We start from the raw sequence: 19,815 nt of genomic DNA, 5'->3' as shown, positions 1-19,815 counted from the left end.
CCTTCCTCCAGTGAGCACTGTTGGTACAAACACTCCACTGGCCCTCGGTAACACACTGGATTCCCACCCTATCTTGTCTCATCAGCCTTTTGGAGGCCACGCTGGTCTGTTGGATCTCCAGTTCTTCCATGTCGTGGTGGTTGCTCTCTGGATGTTTGCAGCAGGATGGATTCAGGTGTTAATTTGACAGGTGTCACGTTGTTGCAGTCCCTGCACTCCCCCTCCTGTGACTGCCTTGTGTCCCTTCCCTCCCCAGTCTTGAAGAGTAAGCCCCTCAGCCTCTCCTGGGGCTTCTCTCAGCCCTGTATGCAAAGGCCTTTCAGAAATTGTTGTATGTCTTGTTGAAACAAGTTGACACTGCAAAGGGGCAGTAGAGTTCATAAACCCAACAACTACAGAACACAACGAAACTTGTTGTAGTCAATAGATTTTTGTTTTTTTGTCACTTTTTCCAGAGTTTGATCAAATGCTTTTCATTTGAAAAGGGAGCTTGCTGGTCAAGATTTGCACCCACAATCAGTTTACATATATTGGTCTGATTACAGATACTTATTTTTTTTTATTTATGCATATAGAATTTTATTTTGTGGTCTGAGCCGTGTGTAGGAATGTCTGAAAGTAACAGTAGCAGTAAAGCAGTGAAATTATTGGCTCCAGCCCCGCCTCCTTCCTCTGCTTCTCCTTGTCCATCACCCCAGACCCCTCACAAGAATGTGAATGGCTCTGCAAGTTCCGACTCGAATTTGGTGGAGAAGCTCGGCGGACAACCAGAGGTCCGACGTCGGCGCCACACGATGGATAGAGACTCTAAAACAGCCGAGCACCGCTTTTTCCGTCGGAGCGTCATCTGTGACTCCAACGCCACAGCTTTGGACCTGCCCAGCAAAGCAGCCGTGATACTCACCTCACCTCCAGACTTTGAAGGGCGGCCCATCTTTCTGTCTCCACCGACTTCAGGGCCTGGACCTGGGGTGCAAGATGTAGGGGAAGGGGAGGCCTCGAGCGGTTTATATTTGCAAGGTCCTTGTCTCGTGGTCGGTGGGGCTTTTGCAGAGGGGCACGTGCAGAATGCTGAGAAAGATTTAGGTCTGGGCAGCGTCGCGGCTGATGTTTCCACCAGTAGCAGTGTTGAACAGAGTGCAGATGAGACAGAAAAAGAGCCCACCCCGGCAGTATTGGATGTTACAGGCAAAACACCAGGCAAACCGCCAGATGTCACGTTGCTTCCCAGAGGGTCTGAGAATAGCCAGCAGTTGGTAAAAGATGAAAAAACGATAGGACCCGTCGAGGTTAGCAGCGTTAGCAGTCCGACTGAGGAGAAAGAGAGGGAGACAGAGGAGGAGAAGGGTCTCGCCAAGGCTCGAGCTGAGCAGAGAGAAGCCGAGAAACGAGTCCAAGAGGATATAGAGGAGGTGGAGACGAAAGCTGTCGGGACTTCCCCCGATGGACGCTTCCTGAAATTTGACATCGAGATTGGAAGAGGGTCCTTCAAGACCGTGTACAAGGGACTGGATACAGAGACTACTGTGGAAGTGGCGTGGTGTGAACTCCAGGTAAGTCCACACAAGTAAAACTGCCACCTCTTCTGCTGTCTCCTGCATCTCTTCCTTGCTTATATATCCAAGTTTTCAGTAAAATGTCAGTTCGTCGTCATCCTTGAGGTCTTTACAATTTCTTGTACAGTGTGTGTTTTTTTGAGGCTACATATGCAACAACCTCCTGCTCCCCCATCTGTTTGCTGATTGAGCTCGAGATGCTTTCACAGATTACAATCTGGCTAAAGCTGCCTGTGTTTGGTGCTTTGATTTTTTTTTTGTATTTTTTGTATTTTTTTTGGACACATTTTTAGTCTAAAAAGGCCAAAGTCCTACCAGCAGGCAGCAAAGTGCAAAGCTGGGAACATATTTATTCAGATGGTTCCTATCAACAAGTAATTAGTGGGTAATTTAAAGCAGCATAAATGAGGTAGTTCATGTTCAGACCTTATATTGGGTTAAATTCTTTTGTCTTAAGTATTCAGTTACTTTGGATTTAATTGCACAGTTCTCCACAACTGTTTTATTGCACGATATCTCTCAGAAGACTTGTTTTGAAACAGTTTTAATAGCTGAATGTCTTCAACTTTTCTTAGAAACTGATCTTTGGTGCTGATTTTGCTCGACAAATAGACAAAATAAAAGAAAATGGGACAACTGTTTGCCCGCCACTATAGCTCAGGTACTTCCTTACCTCTTACATGTGGTTTTGTTTTTTTCATTACTACATGTCTTCAGTTAACCTGCTCTTCAGACGCCATGCTGCTAACACCTCATTTATGTATGAGAACGGATGCTGTGGCTAATCAGATTACCACTGCCGCACATTTCATACATTAGCATCAACGATGGAAGAGGATGCTGATCAGTCAAAGCCTGAAGATGATTTTCAGATGACTAAAGCAGTCTGATGTGCAGGAAAAAACAAACCTCATAAATCTGCCTGCTTGAAACTATCGAGTGTGGGTGATTTAGATCTTTAGAATATTCACGTTTAATCTCTACAGAATTTCTGGGAAATTCTGGGGTTTGGATACTAAGTGAATCTGTTGCGTTTGCTCACCTTTATTTTCAGGACAGGTGATTTCTCTGCTGCTGCACAGTATTCTTTCTCTGGCTTATCTCAATCGGTGCATACATAGAGGTTTACAAAAAGGTGAAACATAAGATGCTGTTGCTTCACTGTGGAAGTATAATGTATGTACAGCATGTTGGGGAGAATTGAAAATGGAGCTGACCTTTACGGCACGTCTTGTTGACAAGAAACCAAGATAATGGTGCGTCATTTAGCAAGTCTTAATCAGTCATAAGATTTCCTGGACTATGAGGAGAGATTTTCACAAATAAAAATGAAACACGAACTCACGAGGAACTGCTTGACCTGATTTACAGGATTAAAAAAAATAGTTTTACTTAGTGTTTGTCAAATAACAACACGGAACAAAAATGGCTTTTCTTCTCTTAATCGAAAGGCATCGGTATCACAACAGTCTTTGTTTCACTTCATGACCGATTGTTTGCTTAATTACGTTTGAAAACTGGGTCAAACCAGGTCAGATTGCGTAAGCAAATGCTTTGGCTACAAATCTGCATTTAGAACAGAGCAGAGCAGTTGTTTTAGTGTCACCTCTGTCACAAGTTCTCCTCGAGTCCCTCTGAATCCCAGGAGATAAAATCAGCTTCACCTGATGCCCAGCGCCTAGGAAACTGCAGTTTGTTTATCAGCAAACACGTCTTACCCTCTGAGTCTCCTCGCATGCCTCTTTCTTTCCCCTTTACCCTCTCTGACATGGTTACATGCATGCAGAAACAAGTGCTTTCCTATACTACCTGAATGTGCTCATTTGTGTGTCTGAGAGAGAGAGATAATACGATGACTGAGCAGCTGCTGACATGTGGCAGTATGATGGGGGTTAAGTTACATACACACATGCACACAGACGCACATGCAGCACACACACACCACCACCAGTCACCTCTACTCACTGGGTGGGCATGGCAACCGGAGATCTGTGGGAGTCCACGATCATCTGGAACTTGTCTTTTCCTGCACGTCCCGGTGTGCGTCTGTACCTAAGTGTGTAGGTGGTATGAGCACGTCTTTTGAGTCGCTGCATGTGTAAGTGAGCTGTTGGTTTTCTTTGGTGTCTGCCGAGATAGATTTTGCAGGGGGGTTGTGGCTTTAAGCTCTCTGGCATCTGATCCAAACCAGGTTAACTTTTGTTTCCAGAGGAATCCATTGAGGGGAGAGCAGGAGCAGGAGGAGGAGGAGGAGGAATTAGATGGAGCAGATAGTCTTGCCTTAGCTTTAAGGAAGGAATAGATTGATGAATGGATAGACAGATGAAGAGAGAGAAAGGAGGAAGGTCACGTGGTTGCTTATCTTGTGGTGCCTTGTTAGGCTGCTTGGTAGATGATGGATGGGGAAGAAGAGACTGACACAGTTCTCCAGGAATGGGAGGAAAACAGACAAGGGAGATCGTTTGAGGTCAGTTTAATCTCAGGGCAGCAAACTAGGAAAAAATGTTGATGATAACAGTGTCTGCATACGGCATAACTTACTTGAATTATCTGGAAAAAAAACACAGTTTGTCATGAAACTTTTTGTGTGAAATTACAGATGACATGATGCTTCTTAAATCTTTGAGTTTTAGCCTCAACGACACGAAACATTAAACATCCAAGTAGACTTCATTCCTTAGCTCATGGAATTGTGAAAAAGATGTACATGATGTACATGCTTCAGCACACTAAGGACAACTCCGCTATGTGGTAAAAAAGAAACTAGAAGAAGCTCTAATAAGAGGGCACAGATGGGAGTATAGGCGGTTAAAAGTCAGAGTTTAGCCTTTCGAGAAAACGGTGGTCACTTGGAAGCTTTCCAGTCTAACCCCAACCACCGCTGGCAAAAACATTTAACTAAAGAACAAGATAAAGAGTGGATTGAACAAATTGAACAAAAAAACATAAAAAAATGTAGTTGAGGTGAACTCTGGAGGACAGGAGCAAGGGTTAGAGGAAGAGGAGGGGGGGTCACTGAGAGAATAGGGAAATGGGAAACATGGGTGGGAGGGAGGAGGGAGGAAAAGAGGGAAAGAAAAGACAAAGTATAAAGTGGAGGAGGAGGGAGAAGACGCACTGTGTGTGTGTGTGTGTGTGTGTGTGTGTGTGTGTGTGTGTGTGTGCATTTGTTTTGCTATCTTGGTGGGGACATTGATCTGAATACACACCAACACCATAGGGACCAGAAGACACCGTGGGGACCAAAACCATGGTCCCCACGGGTCGACCCCCTTTAATGAATAGGAAATGACATTCCAATATGGCTGACGAAGTTTCCTGAGAGTCCCCTGCGGACTTGTTTTTTATGACTTTGTGTGTGCTCTATAGCAAACCCGGAGGCCGAACCTGGTATTGCAGTGTTTACGAAAAGTCCCCAGCAGACTGGATTTTCGGAATTTGTGTGTGCTCTAGAGCGACCCCCTGAGGCCAAACCTAGTATTACAGTGTATGAACAAAGTCCCCACGAGGACTGGTTTTTCAGTGTAAACTTTTTAAGTGACTGAATGCCATTTTTTGTCATTGAAATATGTATATTACCCTTTAATACCATTTTTGTTCCTTGATCATTACATTTTGGACCTCTTATCTCATTAGAATTAAATATAGTTTGTTTATTTGTTTAATTTTGTATGCTTATTACAAACTGTCCAGGGTGTACCCTGGACAGTTTGTAATCGCCCAATGTCAGCTGAGATAGGCACAGCACCCCCTGTGACCCTCTGGTGGAGGATAAAGCGGTAGATGATGGATGGATGATGTATGCTTATTACAATTCACAATTCAGTTTTTCAGTTTACAAAGATAGGCTTGACACGGTTTTAACATTTTCCCACCAGTTAATAAAACAACAACACCATGTGCAAAATCAGACAGACTCACTGCTCAGGATGAATGTCTTTATAAAATGTTTGGTTACCAGACCACAATCACATATATTAATCAAAAGCTCACAGCTTACAACAGGTCGTGCCCCAAATATCCAACATGACCTTACCAGGGCCTGTGCAGGTTCTGTCTGAGCCTGGTTGGACCCATCCTATTACAGTTATGGGTCCAAAACTGTTTTTAACCGGACATTTTCTTAATATGTTGGCTTTTATAATTAGATGCCACGAGGTGGGAAGGAGTCAGGAGACACACTGTGTGTCCATGAGTTTATAACGTTACTTTTAACGTTTTTAACTATTATATATTGATTCCAGTAAGGTTACGGTTACAATATAACGTTTCTAATTATCACAGTGTGGAAGGAGAGCAAGGTTCACTGCAGTTGATTGGCAGATATATTTTCAATAATTGACCTCCGCAAGGAGGTATATGTTTTCGCTGGCGTTAGTCTGTCTGTCTGTCTGTCTGTTAGCACGATAACTCGAAAAGTCGCCGACAGATTTGGATGAAATTCAGATGTTTGCAAAGGGACCAGGAACAAGTGATTACATTTTGGATGTGATCCGTACACGCTATCACCGGCTACAACACTCGCAGTCTGACCATAACGTTATCGCTGGTTGCAACACTCGCTGTCTAACCCAGGCGCACAGGCAGGGTGTATTTTGTAGGCACTGAGCTGCCTTGGCGGAGGTCTGCGCTCTCTGAGTGCTTCTCTAGTTACTTAATCATTTCCACAGTACTATAAGGGTTTGGGTTAGGCTCTGTGGGGGTCCTATCATAACAGGACAAAACAATCCTAACAGGAGGCTCTGTGGTGAACGACATAGTCAAAAATCATAACACCCTACCTCGATGTCTTTATGAATTTTCACAAAAACACACACCTCAACGGCTGACCTTTGACCTTTCCAAGGTTGCACGATTCTGAAACTCCGCACCCTTGATCAGTCTTAGTTCTTGATACACATACTCTAATTTCAGCCCCCCAGCTCAAATCCTTTTAGAATTATTGAATTAAAAAATTTCCCTCCTTTTTAGGTTTGAATTTTACACACTGTCTCTTTGGCTGCTACACGGTGACCTTTGACCCCAGGGCCCCCAGACTCAGAACAGAGGATCCTCCGGAGCCACTGAACAATAATCCGGACAAAAAAAAATAAAAAGTTCTTTAGAATTTTTATGTATCTGTGTCAAAAACTGAAAATCAGATCCTGTCAGACTCTATACAGTCTCACACCCTTTGGTCAGAGTGGAAGTTTTGGAGGAAATCTATTTCTAAAGGTCACAGGAGTCTGATTTTTTTATATGTTGTTTGTGGTCCTTAGACGAGCTGATAGACGTCAGTCTTGTGCCGCTCAGACCTGTACTATTCGATGGGCGGAGCTTTGAAAATTCGATTTTTCCTGGCTTTGAGTGCTCGTCGTTGCCACAAAAATGAATTGAACGGCGTGAAACTTGACCTGTGGACCTGACCTAGGACCCTTATCAGTCTACCAGAGTCCTAACTCTGTAGACCCTCAGCAAAGCTAACTAGCTCTGTGGGGGTATTATCGAAATGGGACAAAACAATCCTAACAGGAGGCTCTGTGGTGAACGACATAGTCAAAAATCAGAACCCTACCTCGATGTTTTTATGAATTATTACAAAAACACACACCTCAACGGCTGACCTTTGACCTTTCCAAGGTTGCACGATTCTGAAACTCCGCACCCTCGATCAGTCTTAGTTCTTGATGCACATATTCTAATTTCAGCCCCCCAGCTCAAATCCTTTTAGAATTATTGAATTAAAAAATTTCCCTCCTTTTTAGGTTTGAATTTTACACACTGTCTCTTTGGCTGCTACACAGTGACCTTTGACCCCAGGGCCCCCAAACTCAGAACAGAGGATCAGCTTTAGCTCCTAATACACATACTGAAAAAAAAAAGAACTCTGTCTCAATGCATTTATGAATTATTACAAAAAAATACACCTGAATGGCTGACCTTTGACCTTTCCAAAGGTAGCGTGGGTCTGAAACTCGACCCCTGGATCATCTTAACTTCCTGATACACATACTGACATTTCAGCCTCATAGTTCCAGACACTTTTGAATTACAGTTTTCCCTCCTTTTTTTGTTTGAATTGTTGACAGTTGACACACTGTCTCTTTGGCTGCTACACGGTGACCTTTGACCCCAGGGCCCCCAGACTCAGAACAGAGGATCCTCCTGAGCCACTGAACAATAATCCGGACAAAAAAAAAGAAAAAGTTCTGTAGAATTTTTTTGTATCTGTGTCAAAAACTGAAAATCAGATCCTGTCAGACTCTATACAGTCTCACACCCTTTGGTCAGAGTGGAAGTTTTGGAGGAAATATATTTCTAAAAGTCACAGGAGTCTGAATTTTTTATATGTTGTTTGTGGTCCTTAGACGAGCTGATAGACGTCAGTCTTGTGCCGCTCAGACCTGTACTTTTTGATGCGCGGAGCTTTGAAAAGTCGCTTTTTCCTGGCTTTGAGTGCTCGTCGTTGCCACAAAAATGAATTGAACGGCGTGAAACTTGACCTGTGGACCTGACCTAGGACCCTTATCAGTCTACCAGAGTCCTAACTCTGTAGACCCTCAGCAAAGCTAACTAGCTCTGTGGGGGTATTATCGAAATGGGACAAAACAATCCTGACAGGAGGCTCTGTGGTGAACGACATAGTCAAAAATCAGAACCCTACCTCGATGTCTTTATGAATTATTACAAAAACATACACCTCAACGGCTGACCTTTGACCTTTCCAAGGTTGCACGATTCTGAAACTCCGCACCCTCGATCAGTCTTAGTTCTTGATACACATACTCTAATTTCAGCCCCCCAGCTCAAATCCTTTTAGAATTATTGAATTAAAAAATTTCCCTCCTTTTTAGGTTTGAATTTTACACACTGTCTCTTTGGCTGCTACACAGTGACCTTTGACCCCAGGGCCCCCAGACTCAGAACAGAGGATCCTCCTGAGCCACTGAACAATAATCCGGACAAAAAAAAAGAAAAAGTTCTTTAGAATTTTTATGTATCTGTGTCAAAAACTGAAAATCAGATCCTGTCAGACTCTATACAGTCTCACACCCTTTGGTCAGAGTGGAAGTTTTGGAGGAAATCTATTTCTAAAGGTCACAGGAGTCTGATTTTTTTATATGTTGTTTGTGGTCCTTAGACGAGCTGATAGACGTCAGTCTTGTGCCGCTCAGACCTGTACTATTCGATGGGCGGAGCTTTGAAAATTCGATTTTTCCTGGCTTTGAGTGCTCGTCGTTGCCACAAAAATGAATTGAACGGCGTGAAACTTGACCTGTGGACCTGACCTAAGACCCTTATCAGTCTACCAGAGTCCTAACTCTGTAGACCCTCAGCAAAGCTAACTAGCTCTGTGGGGGTATTATCGAAATGGGACAAAACAATCCTAACAGGAGGCTCTGTGGTGAACGACATAGTCAAAAATCAGAACCCTACCTCGATGTTTTTATGAATTATTACAAAAACACACACCTCAACGGCTGACCTTTGACCTTTCCAAGGTTGCACGATTCTGAAACTCCGCACCCTCGATCAGTCTTAGTTCTTGATGCACATATTCTAATTTCAGCCCCCCAGCTCAAATCCTTTTAGAATTATTGAATTAAAAAATTTCCCTCCTTTTTAGGTTTGAATTTTACACACTGTCTCTTTGGCTGCTACACAGTGACCTTTGACCCCAGGGCCCCCAAACTCAGAACAGAGGATCAGCTTTAGCTCCTAATACACATACTGAAAAAAAAAAGAACTCTGTCTCAATGCATTTATGAATTATTACAAAAAAATACACCTGAATGGCTGACCTTTGACCTTTCCAAAGGTAGCGTGGGTCTGAAACTCGACCCCTGGATCATCTTAACTTCCTGATACACATACTGACATTTCAGCCTCATAGTTCCAGACACTTTTGAATTACAGTTTTCCCTCCTTTTTTTGTTTGAATTGTTGACAGTTGACACACTGTCTCTTTGGCTGCTACACGGTGACCTTTGACCCCAGGGCCCCCAGACTCAGAACAGAGGATCCTCCTGAGCCACTGAACAATAATCCGGACAAAAAAAAAGAAAAAGTTCTGTAGAATTTTTTTGTATCTGTGTCAAAAACTGAAAATCAGATCCTGTCAGACTCTATACAGTCTCACACCCTTTGGTCAGAGTGGAAGTTTTGGAGGAAATATATTTCTAAAAGTCACAGGAGTCTGAATTTTTTATATGTTGTTTGTGGTCCTTAGACGAGCTGATAGACGTCAGTCTTGTGCCGCTCAGACCTGTACTTTTCGATGGGCGGAGCTTTGAAAAGTCGATTTTTCCTGGCTTTGAGTGCTCGTCGTTGCCACAAAAATGAATTGAACGGCGTGAAACTTGACCTGTGGACCTGACCTAAGACCCTTATCAGTCTACCAGAGTCCTAACTCTGTAGACCCTCAGCAAAGCTAACTAGCTCTGTGGGGGTTCTATCGAAATGGGACAAAACAATCCTAACAGGAGGCTCTGTGGTGAACGACATAGTCAAAAATCACACTCCTGTCTCAATGCATTTATGAATTATTACAAAAAACTACACCTGAACAGCTGACCTTTGACCTTTTGAAGGTCGCACAGTTCCGAAACAGTCAAATAGTCAAAACTGAGGGTGAAGGCCCAATAACACAGATCGCTCCCAAACCACTGACTTCGCCACATGATTGTAGCCACACATGTAATCAGTCATTTCTCACAGTTAGAATTGATTTGCATGTTGGTGATGTTAGTTACAGTCAAGCAGCAGCAAAGAAGTTGTGTGTTTCTTCATAAATGAAACTATACAAAAGATATTTGCCTAATATTTTCTTCATGATGCATGTCTGTTAAAGTTTGAGTTCTCTACACAAATAGAACAGTCTCGCTGAATCAAAACTGAAAAGGATCTGAGTGGTAAACTGTAATATTTATGAGTATGACCATGTATTTGTTTAAAAGTAGTGTCTGTGAATATTATTTTCCTCATTCAGTGTGAATGACTGATCTAGATGATTCATGTCAATGAAAAGGAACGATTTAGAAAGTAATTTCCCTCTGAAATGTTGTTGACTTTTAGCCTTAGTCAAGTAGGCTAAAAGTACTTCAAATTTTAACTTAAGTACAGTACTAGAGTAAAAGTACTCAGTTACTGCCAGCCACTTTTTAAGTGAAACGTCTAAGAAAGTTAAGGAGAGAGACTTTAATATTAACAAGTTTCTAATTTGCAGCGTACTGTTGTGTTAAATGTGTGTTATTTGCAACACTAGCCTGTGAGTTTGTGTGGAGAAATATTGTGTGGTCCTGGCTGAGCCTTAATTAATGGCCCATCGGCTTCAAAAGGGCTCCGCCCCCTGCACCTGCACTGCTCTGTGTACTGAAGCAGTTCTGCTGCTGAGGAGCAGTTCTGCTGCCCATCCCCCACACACATGCTCTGATCATGACCTCAGCGAGAGAAGACCTGCAGAGGTTCAGACGGAGAATCAGCTCATTAAGGACTCATCACAATGACTGTTTAACAAGGCATCAGCAGATGGTAAGATTTTAAACATTTTAATCTTATAGTATGTTGTTTGTCTCTTTTTTTTGTTTTGTTTTGTAAAAAGTCATTGATTTTGTAAAAAAAAAAATCAGATTACCAATGCAGCACATATTTGAGTGGATTTTATTTTTTGAAGATTTATTTTTTTTATATTTTATTATTATATTATTATCATAAAATAATGTATTTTTTATGAGCAGCAGCAGGTCAGAGGAGTCGACATATAACGAATAACACGTGTTTGTAACAGGATGTTCTTGTTGTTGATGACAAACATAGGAGCAGAGATATTTTCATATGAAACATGACAACTGCACTTATAAAGCTATTATCTGGCCTTTGTTAGACAGGGAATCTGCAGACACACTGTTTTAGTGGGAAAAAACTCCGCGAAAAAAAGTAAACAAAAAAACTCCGGGGCATCATGGGAACTCGTGTGCTCCAGCTGCGGTGCAGACAGGTGCAGGTAGACTCTGCAGCTCAGGTAATTTACCGAATTAAGTTTAAAAATTAATCAGCGATAATGTGTGTTATTAATCACAGGCCGCGAGGTCACGTGCATGAATGATTTTTAATCGATGGGTTATGATAAACAGCAACGGAGCCATGCTAGCTAGCGTGTAGCTAACTACCGTGCTAACGCTAAGATGCGTGTTCCGCTGTCGGCTCGTCGCCAATATTCCGCGTGTAAATCATGCACACGGAGTCCGGTGTGAAATGTTCGCATTCTTGTGTTCTGATTTCGTAACTTACTTCGTAACGAAAAAAGTCGCGGTTCATTGTCTGACAGGAGTGCGCAAGCTCCGCAGCGCGCACAGAGCCGGCTAACAACAATAACAATAGCAATAGCAATAGCAATTGTCTGGGCCCAAGCATTTGTGTGTGTGTTGTTGTTTTTAATAACTCAGAATAATGACTGTATTTCAGCTAGAAAACGTGAATCTCTCTCCTCCCTCTGTTATTGTTTACATTTGTGTCGCTGCGTGGCGTTCACGTGACTTGTCCTCGTGTTGAAAACGTGACTTGTCGCACACGTGACATCACTCGTCACGTCTTTGACTCCCAGCAGTCAACTACAGTCGATAATAATCACTATTATTATTTTACATCCATATAGAGCTAAGTTAGTTATGCTGATAGTGAACTGTTATTCGGACTCAAATGTAAGGATTGAGTCTAACTGTTGTGGACATTAGACTGTGAACTAGTGAGACCTGCAGCCTTTCTAAACAGTAGCATGTATTCATCATTTATGACTAATGTCACATTTGATCAGTGCATTGATCATTTAGCTGCAGCGCTGAGCTGCTTTTGAAACCATAGAGAGGAAACACAGAGATCAGGCCAACCTATCCACACTCATACAAGTGGTTACATATTTGTGTTTGCACTAGTGCTGTCAAACAATTAAAATATTAAATCACACGCACATTTTTATCTATTCTAAATGTCCCCTGATTTATTTTTGTACCATTATTTTTCCTCATTTTAATACTCCTATCAACATAGAAAAATGCACCACCTTGCTTTGTGTAAATGTTTTTCTATTGAAAACAATATTGGCATATACTGTAGTGTTGGGCTGTACAATTAATCCAAATGTATCTAAATTGTAATACAGTCTACTGAAATTTAAAGACACGATTCCAGATGGAGAAACACACACCACTCGCCATCCACTCAAAACGTAACGTTAGCGTGCTGCTCTTTGGCCTCACGAGCCCAAACAAGTGAGCGCAGTGCGTCTGTTGTTTTGTTTCCGGTCTAGCTAGATCAGGTGTGGTGTTGTAGTTGTTCTAAAAAAACAACCAAAAAAAGAGCATTGACGCCGTTAAAATGGGTTTGCATTAACACCGTTAATAAAGCGTTTAACTGACAGCACTAGTTTACACATAATATTCTTTGATAGCATAGGTGATCAAAAGGGTCACACTGTACAGCCATGATATAAGGTTGTTTCTTGTGTGTCAACTGTATTTTTTATCATAAAGAACATGAAGTTAGGCATATGTGAGTCCTCATGGAAATACAATGAACAAAGTTGTGATTTATCAATTGTATATTTTTTCTAAATGGCTGATTTATTTATCTAAGTATATAATTTATAATCAAATGAATCATGAATAAGTTTCTTCTCCTGTCCTGCTCTTTCATCTAGGTTGAAGCCATGGACGACCAAAAGCAGCAGCAGCAGCAGCAGCAGGGCTCTGCAGCCCTGAAACTGTCGCAGCAGCTCAAGGTGGATTTGCCCCCAGAGGAGACGACCACTACCACCACTGATATCAGCCCCCTGAAAGACTTGGAGCTGCTCCTTGCTAAGGAGAAGAACAGGGAGGTGAGATGGAGACCTGCAAATACTCTAATACCTACTAGCCATATTTTATATAACAATTTAAGAATCTTGAAACATTAATACTCAAACGCAACGATACAACAAATGTAGGCTATTTTATTAAAAGTAGTCAGCAGAATGAGCTCGTTGTGACCTTAGTTAGCATACAACAGTAAAATAAAACAAGTAGCCTTATTGTTTTTTTAAATTAAAGGTCAAAAAGAATGAATCTGCAGATTTTTTTGTATGTCTCCTGTTCTGCAGAAGTTCTGAGGCTGTTTACATCCCACAGAACAGCTATTTTTTATACAGACGGTGTTGGATGGCTTCAAACATTCACCGAGGGGTTTGTTTTTACTTCAGAGAAGTGGACGTGTTTGTAAAAGTCACATGTAAGGGCGATGTGGGGGAAAAAGAAAAATCTAAATTTTTTTCAATTATCCGATAAAGATAATCTGACAATATCCTTTAAAATGTGATTTTGTTTTTTAGTTTTTTTTCCAGAACATGTTGTAAAACTCTAGTTACTTGCTTACCAGGACATCTATGGATAGACACAGCTTTTCAGAACAGCTCTTTTCTGTTAACTTAAGCACTCAAGATACTCCCAGTTAAACTCCAGTGTGGAAACATTAAATGAGTAAGGTTCTCTACTCTGAGGTGAATTGTACAGCATACAATCATTGAGCAAATAGATGACACATTATTTCTTAATAGTGTTACCAATAAGAAGTGTTACTTCATACATGTTCTGCAGAACATACATACACATATGCTATGAAAACGTTGTGCCTCTGAGTTGATATTCCTTGGTTGATGTAATCTACAGGAGTGCTCCAGACTACCTGTAAACACATGCCTAATTATGTCACTGCTGACTGGTATTTTGCATGTTCTTATCTCAGTTACAGAGCCAGACCTCGCCTGAAAAGTCAGACGATCAGGAGGAGGGAGACGACACAGATGAGCTGCAGGAGGTAAGTGCAGTGGATGTCATGTTCATTTGATATTGATCAGAAACTCAGCGAAATGTTGTTGAACGGTAATTAAACTGGTTCTGGCCATTTTACTGCCAAAATGTTATGCAGCTGTTCTGGTCCACTGTTTTGAAAAATGTATTAAAAAAATGTATTTAAAATAAATGAACAAGCAACGAGACGAGGCGACCTGCCACAGTCTGTCACAGTAAAAGTATTATGTTTTTAACGGTGTTTCACCATCTTACAGCTCTGTCAGTCGGCTTGTTCATATTCGCGATCATCACACTTTTATTTTGCAGCTTGACAACACGTAGAAAGATGTTTAAACATGTAAAGAGAACACTATGTTAAATCCGAAAAGCATGATGGTACACACCGCGTCATAGGGTCATGTCTAGTGAGTTGTGAGTCTTACTTTACGAGAGTGGATGCACTGTGTAGACGCAACAAAGCTTAATTTAAGTGATTTATAATTTGAGAATTAGACACATTTAGTTAAATACAGGGATACTCAAACATTCCTTGGCATTTTATTCTTGCTCTCAATGCACACAATGTAAAAAATGATTATTCTGTAATTGGACATTGTATTTGACAGTATGTTTTTGGTTGCTCTTTCAGGAAATGGACCAGTGCCCTTCAGACCCAGACGTTCCTCCACTGACGAGAACTGAGAGTGTGTTTGTAAGTTTGCAGACAAACTAGTGTGTATTTTGAAATCAGTTGTGATGACAAAATTATGAACTATATTATTTTTTGATGCGAAAGGCATAATTGGAAAATTAAATGGGAAATATCATTTAAAAACGTAGTAATTGAGTCTGACTTCCATCTGACTTTTTCTTTTCTAGCTTACAAAGAAAATGCTTGGGATCGTTGTAGATGAATCTATGACGAGCAGTGAAATAAGTGAGGATGAGTATGTGCCTAGTTCTAGTTCTACAGAAGAATCGGAGGAAGAAATCAAGCTGCGGAAATCTATAAGACGGTACAGTTCATCAAGTAAGAGACAGAACACATCATCCTCTTCCCATTCCATGGCAGACTGTGAGATATCAGAATCCTCCAGTGACAAGGATGTAAAAATCCTGACGCTGAAAAAGAAAATCAACGGCAGTAGAGTGTACAATAAGAGGCACTACTGTCTGTACTGTTTTAAACAATATGCCAAAATCGCACGGCACCTGGAAAGAAAACACAGCAACTTGGCGGAGGTAGCACAAGCGTTTAGTCATCCAAAAGGTTCAGCGGACAGAAAGATGCAGTTAAATCTACTTCGAAATAAAGGCAATCGTCGCCACAATTTTGAGGTCCTGGAGGAGAGAAAAGGGGTGATGGTTCCCTCTCAGCAAAGCAGTGAACCAGTGAATGTGAAAGAGTATTTACACTGCGTATACTGTGAGGCACTCCTCAAAAGGAAGGCGCTATGGCGCCACGTGAAAAGATGCAAACTGGCAAAGCAAAGAAACGCTGGAAAGCCAGGCAGAACTAGAGTGCAGTCACTTTGTGCTGCTGGACAGCCTGTCCCAAAGGAGACAAATGGAAAAGTCTGGGACCTCGTAAATGACATGAATCAAGACAACGTAACACACGTAATTCGGCAAGAAAAATATATTCTGTGGTTAGGAGAACACTTCTACAACAAAAAAGGCACAGACAAAAGCCAACACCAATACATCAGACAAAAGATGCGGGAAATGGGAAGATTAGTTCTCCAAGCAAAGACCCTTAGCAAGCTGAAAACAATAGATGACTTCTTTCTGCCAACAAACTTCTGCCATGTTGTGAACGCTGTGAAGATGGTCTGTGGATGGAGTGAAAATACCTGCATCTTCAAGATTCCATCCTTGGCACTCAAACTAGGCCATAGCCTAACCAAAATAGCAGATATTGCAGAGTTTGACACAAGGATGTCTGGGAACAAGAAGGCTCTTGAAAATGTGATGACGTTCAGGACACTGAAAGAAAAAAAATGGGACGAGTGGGTGTCGTCGCACGCACTGAGGAACCTCAGAGAGTCAAGATGGAATAAACCTCTTCTTATCCCCTACTGTGAAGATGTTGTGAAACTGCACAACCATATTGACGCAGAAAGACCTAAGTGTCAATCCAGTCTTGAAGCTGCACCAAATAAGAGGAACTGGTTAAGTCTTGCTAGACTGACGCTCTGCGAAGTGATCGTCTTCAATCGTAGGAGAGAGGGCGAAGTGTCGAAGATGTCCTTGAATGACTTCATGTTGAGAAATACCTTTGCCAGTAATCCAGATCTTGACCTTGCCTTGACCGACGTGGAAAAGAAGCTCTGCAAATATTTTGAGCGTGTGGAAATCAAAGGTAAGCGGGACAAGAAGGTCCCTGTCTTACTCAGCCCAGACATGGTGTCCTCCATACAGATGCTGGTGAATTATCGGCGAAAATGTGATGTGCCGGATGACAATCTGTATTTGTTTGGAAGACCAGAGGCAGAAAGTCACCTCAGAGGATCTGATGCTATCCGTGCAATGGCATGTGAATGTGGGGCGAAGGACCCTCAAACATTGACGTCAACGAGACTCAGGAAACAGATGGCAACAATGTCACAAGTACTAAACTTGAGAGACAATGAAGAGGACTGCCTAGCAGGGTTTATGGGTCACAACATTAGAGTCCATCGACAATATTACCGGCTCCCCGAAGGAACGTTGCAGGTTGCCAAAGTTGCAAAGTTGCTTATGGCCTGTGGGAGAGGAGAGCTGGCACAATATAAAGGGATGACTCTGGACGAGATCAACGTGGATCCAAATGGTAAAACCTCACCGTGCACACACTATTTTTATCATTTTAATTTGAGATGGTTTAAATGTGTCATGTACACATGAGTTTGTCATGCTAGTTAACAACATTTTTTGCCGTGTTTATTCAGAGGAAGTAGCTGAAGACAGCTCTCTATCTGGAAGTGAAGATGAAGATGTGATGTTGAGTCCATCCTCTAACTCATCAGGTACATTCACTGAACCAGAGGTTCTCCTCTCGGGGTCTGGGCACCTCCTAGGGAGGGAAGCTTTTCTAACATCACATCTTTGTGTTTTTCAATGAAGGTCAAAGACCAGTGAAAAAGAACAGATCCATTGAGAGGACAACTACAGAGGACGACCCAGCGTCTGATGTTTCATCACAGCTGAGCAGAGGTATTTTAACAATAACCTGTTTCACAGAGTTCTTTCTCTAGTATACACAGCACTTGCTGTTCTCTGATCAGTGCTCCTTTTGAAGGAGCTTTTTAAAAAATCTACTGTGAATCTGTTTGCTTCAAGGTAGATCAACTGTGAAAAGGACCTGGACAGAGGAGGACCTTGAGTCTGAGACCTCATCACAGCCCAGCAGAGGTATTTTACCAATAACCTGTAATAATCCACTTCATTTCATCTTAACTTCATATTTTTTAATTATCGACTTATTGTAATATCAGAGTACTTTCACAATATAATTTCTCCTTTTTTTGTAATTGGACTATTTATTTAAAAAAAACAAAAGCGATTAACTTGACAACAATGCCACTTTAGCTGTATTCTATTTCTCATGAAATTATAAACCCTATACCAACTTGGTGCATTGAGTGCTTCAAGTGAACGTGTCTACCATTGTATCTGTTGTTTTCTAGCAGAGCCTAGAACTGTGAAAAAGACAAAGAAACTGATCAAGAGGAGAACAGAGGACAATGATTCTGAGACCTCTTCACAGCCAAACACAGGTATTTCACCTATAAACAACAAACCACTTAATACACCATTCATTATTTTAATTAGCAACTTTTTAAATGTCACACTTTTGCTTTGTCATTTATTGGTTCTGAAGATGTGGTTCTTTTTTAAAATTGCACTGTTTACTACTTGGGTTTATTTGAACTCTCCTGTTGTCCTCCTGGGTCAAGCAAGGAAGGAAAGAGGGGAGGAAGGAAGGAAGGGAAATGGATTGTGGAAAGAAGAAATGGAGAAAGGAAAGAAATAAAGATGGGGAGGAACAGGTTGGGTCAAGGAAGATAGAAGAAGGAAGGATGGAAGGTAGGGAAAAGGGATGGACTAAAGAAGGAAGGGGAAAGGAAGGAAAGAAAGATGGAGGCAGGGAACGGATTGGGTCAAGGAAGGAAGAAGTAAGAACAAAGGGGAAAAGGTGGTGAAAGGGAACATAGTGAGTCAAGTAAGAAGAAGGAAGGATGAAGACAATGGAGGGCGGAAGGAAGGAAAGAAGGGAAAAATGATGGTGGAAAGAGGGACCTGTTTCAATGGATTTAATAATACACAGTTAATATTTTTTTTTATGATCTACTTCTAGTAATACTAGTACTTTTCCTATATAATTTATTGGTTTTTAAGCTTTCCTCCTTTTTTGTGAAAAGTAAACAATAAAAACTATTAACTTGACAACAATGCCACTTAAGCTGTATTCTATTTCTCATGAAATTATAATCTCTATACCAGCTTGGTGCTTCAAGTTAACTCGTCTACCATTGTATCTCTGTTGTTTTCTAGCAGAGCCGAGAACTGTGAAAAAGACAAAGAAACTGATCAAGAGGAGAACAGAGGAGGACAATGAGCCTGAGACCTCTTCACAGCCAAACACAGGTATTTTACCTTTAACCTGTTTAGTGAGTTCTTTTCTAGTCTCATACAGAAATTGTTGGTTGAGTTTGGTGAGTTCAGTTTGTTATATGAACATTATTCCTGAGTCTCTGTGACATATTAGGAGGATTTTATGGCCAGTTGCTTTAGATTTATTACATAATGCACCTTTAACTTTTATTCTATCTTGTTTTATTTTTATAGAGTCATCAAGAAAGCAGAGGAAGGTGTGGACCAAGGAAGAAGTCCAAGCTGTGGAACAGAAGCTGATGCACAGCATTAAGAGTGGCAAGGTTCCTGGTAAAGCACAGTGTGTTGAGTGTATCCAAGCATTTCCAGAGGCACTCAAAGGTAGGAGCTGGGATGCTGTGAAATACTATGTGAAAAACCGTATAGACACTTGGAAGCGGCGGTCTAAGTAACTGCTAGATGATTATTTTTCTCTTGTTTTAAGTTTGAAAGAGAGGCTGTTAATGAAGCTGTGAGAAAGTGACCTCTGTTTGTGCTGTTGAAGCTGAGCCTCACAGGCCAGTGTTTGAAGTTCCTCTAAAATAAGTTATCTGCTCAGGTAGATCAGTGATCGGCCCAATTTGCACTTTATTACAGTGTTTCCCAACCCTGGTCCTCAGGACACACTGCCCTGCATGTTTTACATGTTGTCCTGCTCCAACATACGTGATTCAGCTGAACAGCTCGTTATCAGGCTTCTGCAGAGCTTGATGAGGAGCTGTTCAGCTGAATCACGTATGTTGGAGCAGGACAACATGTAAAACATGCAGGGCAGTGTGTCCTGAGGACCAGGGTTGGGAAACACTGCTTTATTATATACTTTT

General features: G+C 41.6%; 1 protein-coding gene across 1 annotated transcript in view; it reads left to right on the top strand.

Annotated features, from left to right (window-relative positions):
* The window catches only part of wnk1b (WNK lysine deficient protein kinase 1b), a 92,324-nt gene that overhangs the window by 4,221 nt on the left and 68,288 nt on the right, over positions 1 to 19,815 (top strand). The window contains exon 3 of the mRNA XM_083906951.1: positions 86 to 1,553. Within this exon, the coding sequence (XP_083763077.1) occupies positions 609 to 1,553 (945 nt within the window). The 5' untranslated portion in view covers positions 86 to 608. The remainder of the gene's footprint in view (positions 1 to 85; positions 1,554 to 19,815) is intronic.

The sequence above is a fragment of the Microchirus variegatus genome, assembly GCF_963457635.1.
Source record: "Microchirus variegatus genome assembly, chromosome: 20".
In the NCBI taxonomy this organism is placed as follows: Eukaryota; Metazoa; Chordata; class Actinopteri; order Pleuronectiformes; family Soleidae; genus Microchirus; species Microchirus variegatus.
Note: the sequence above shows the minus strand (reverse complement) of the source record. Positions and strands in the feature narration are given on the sequence as shown.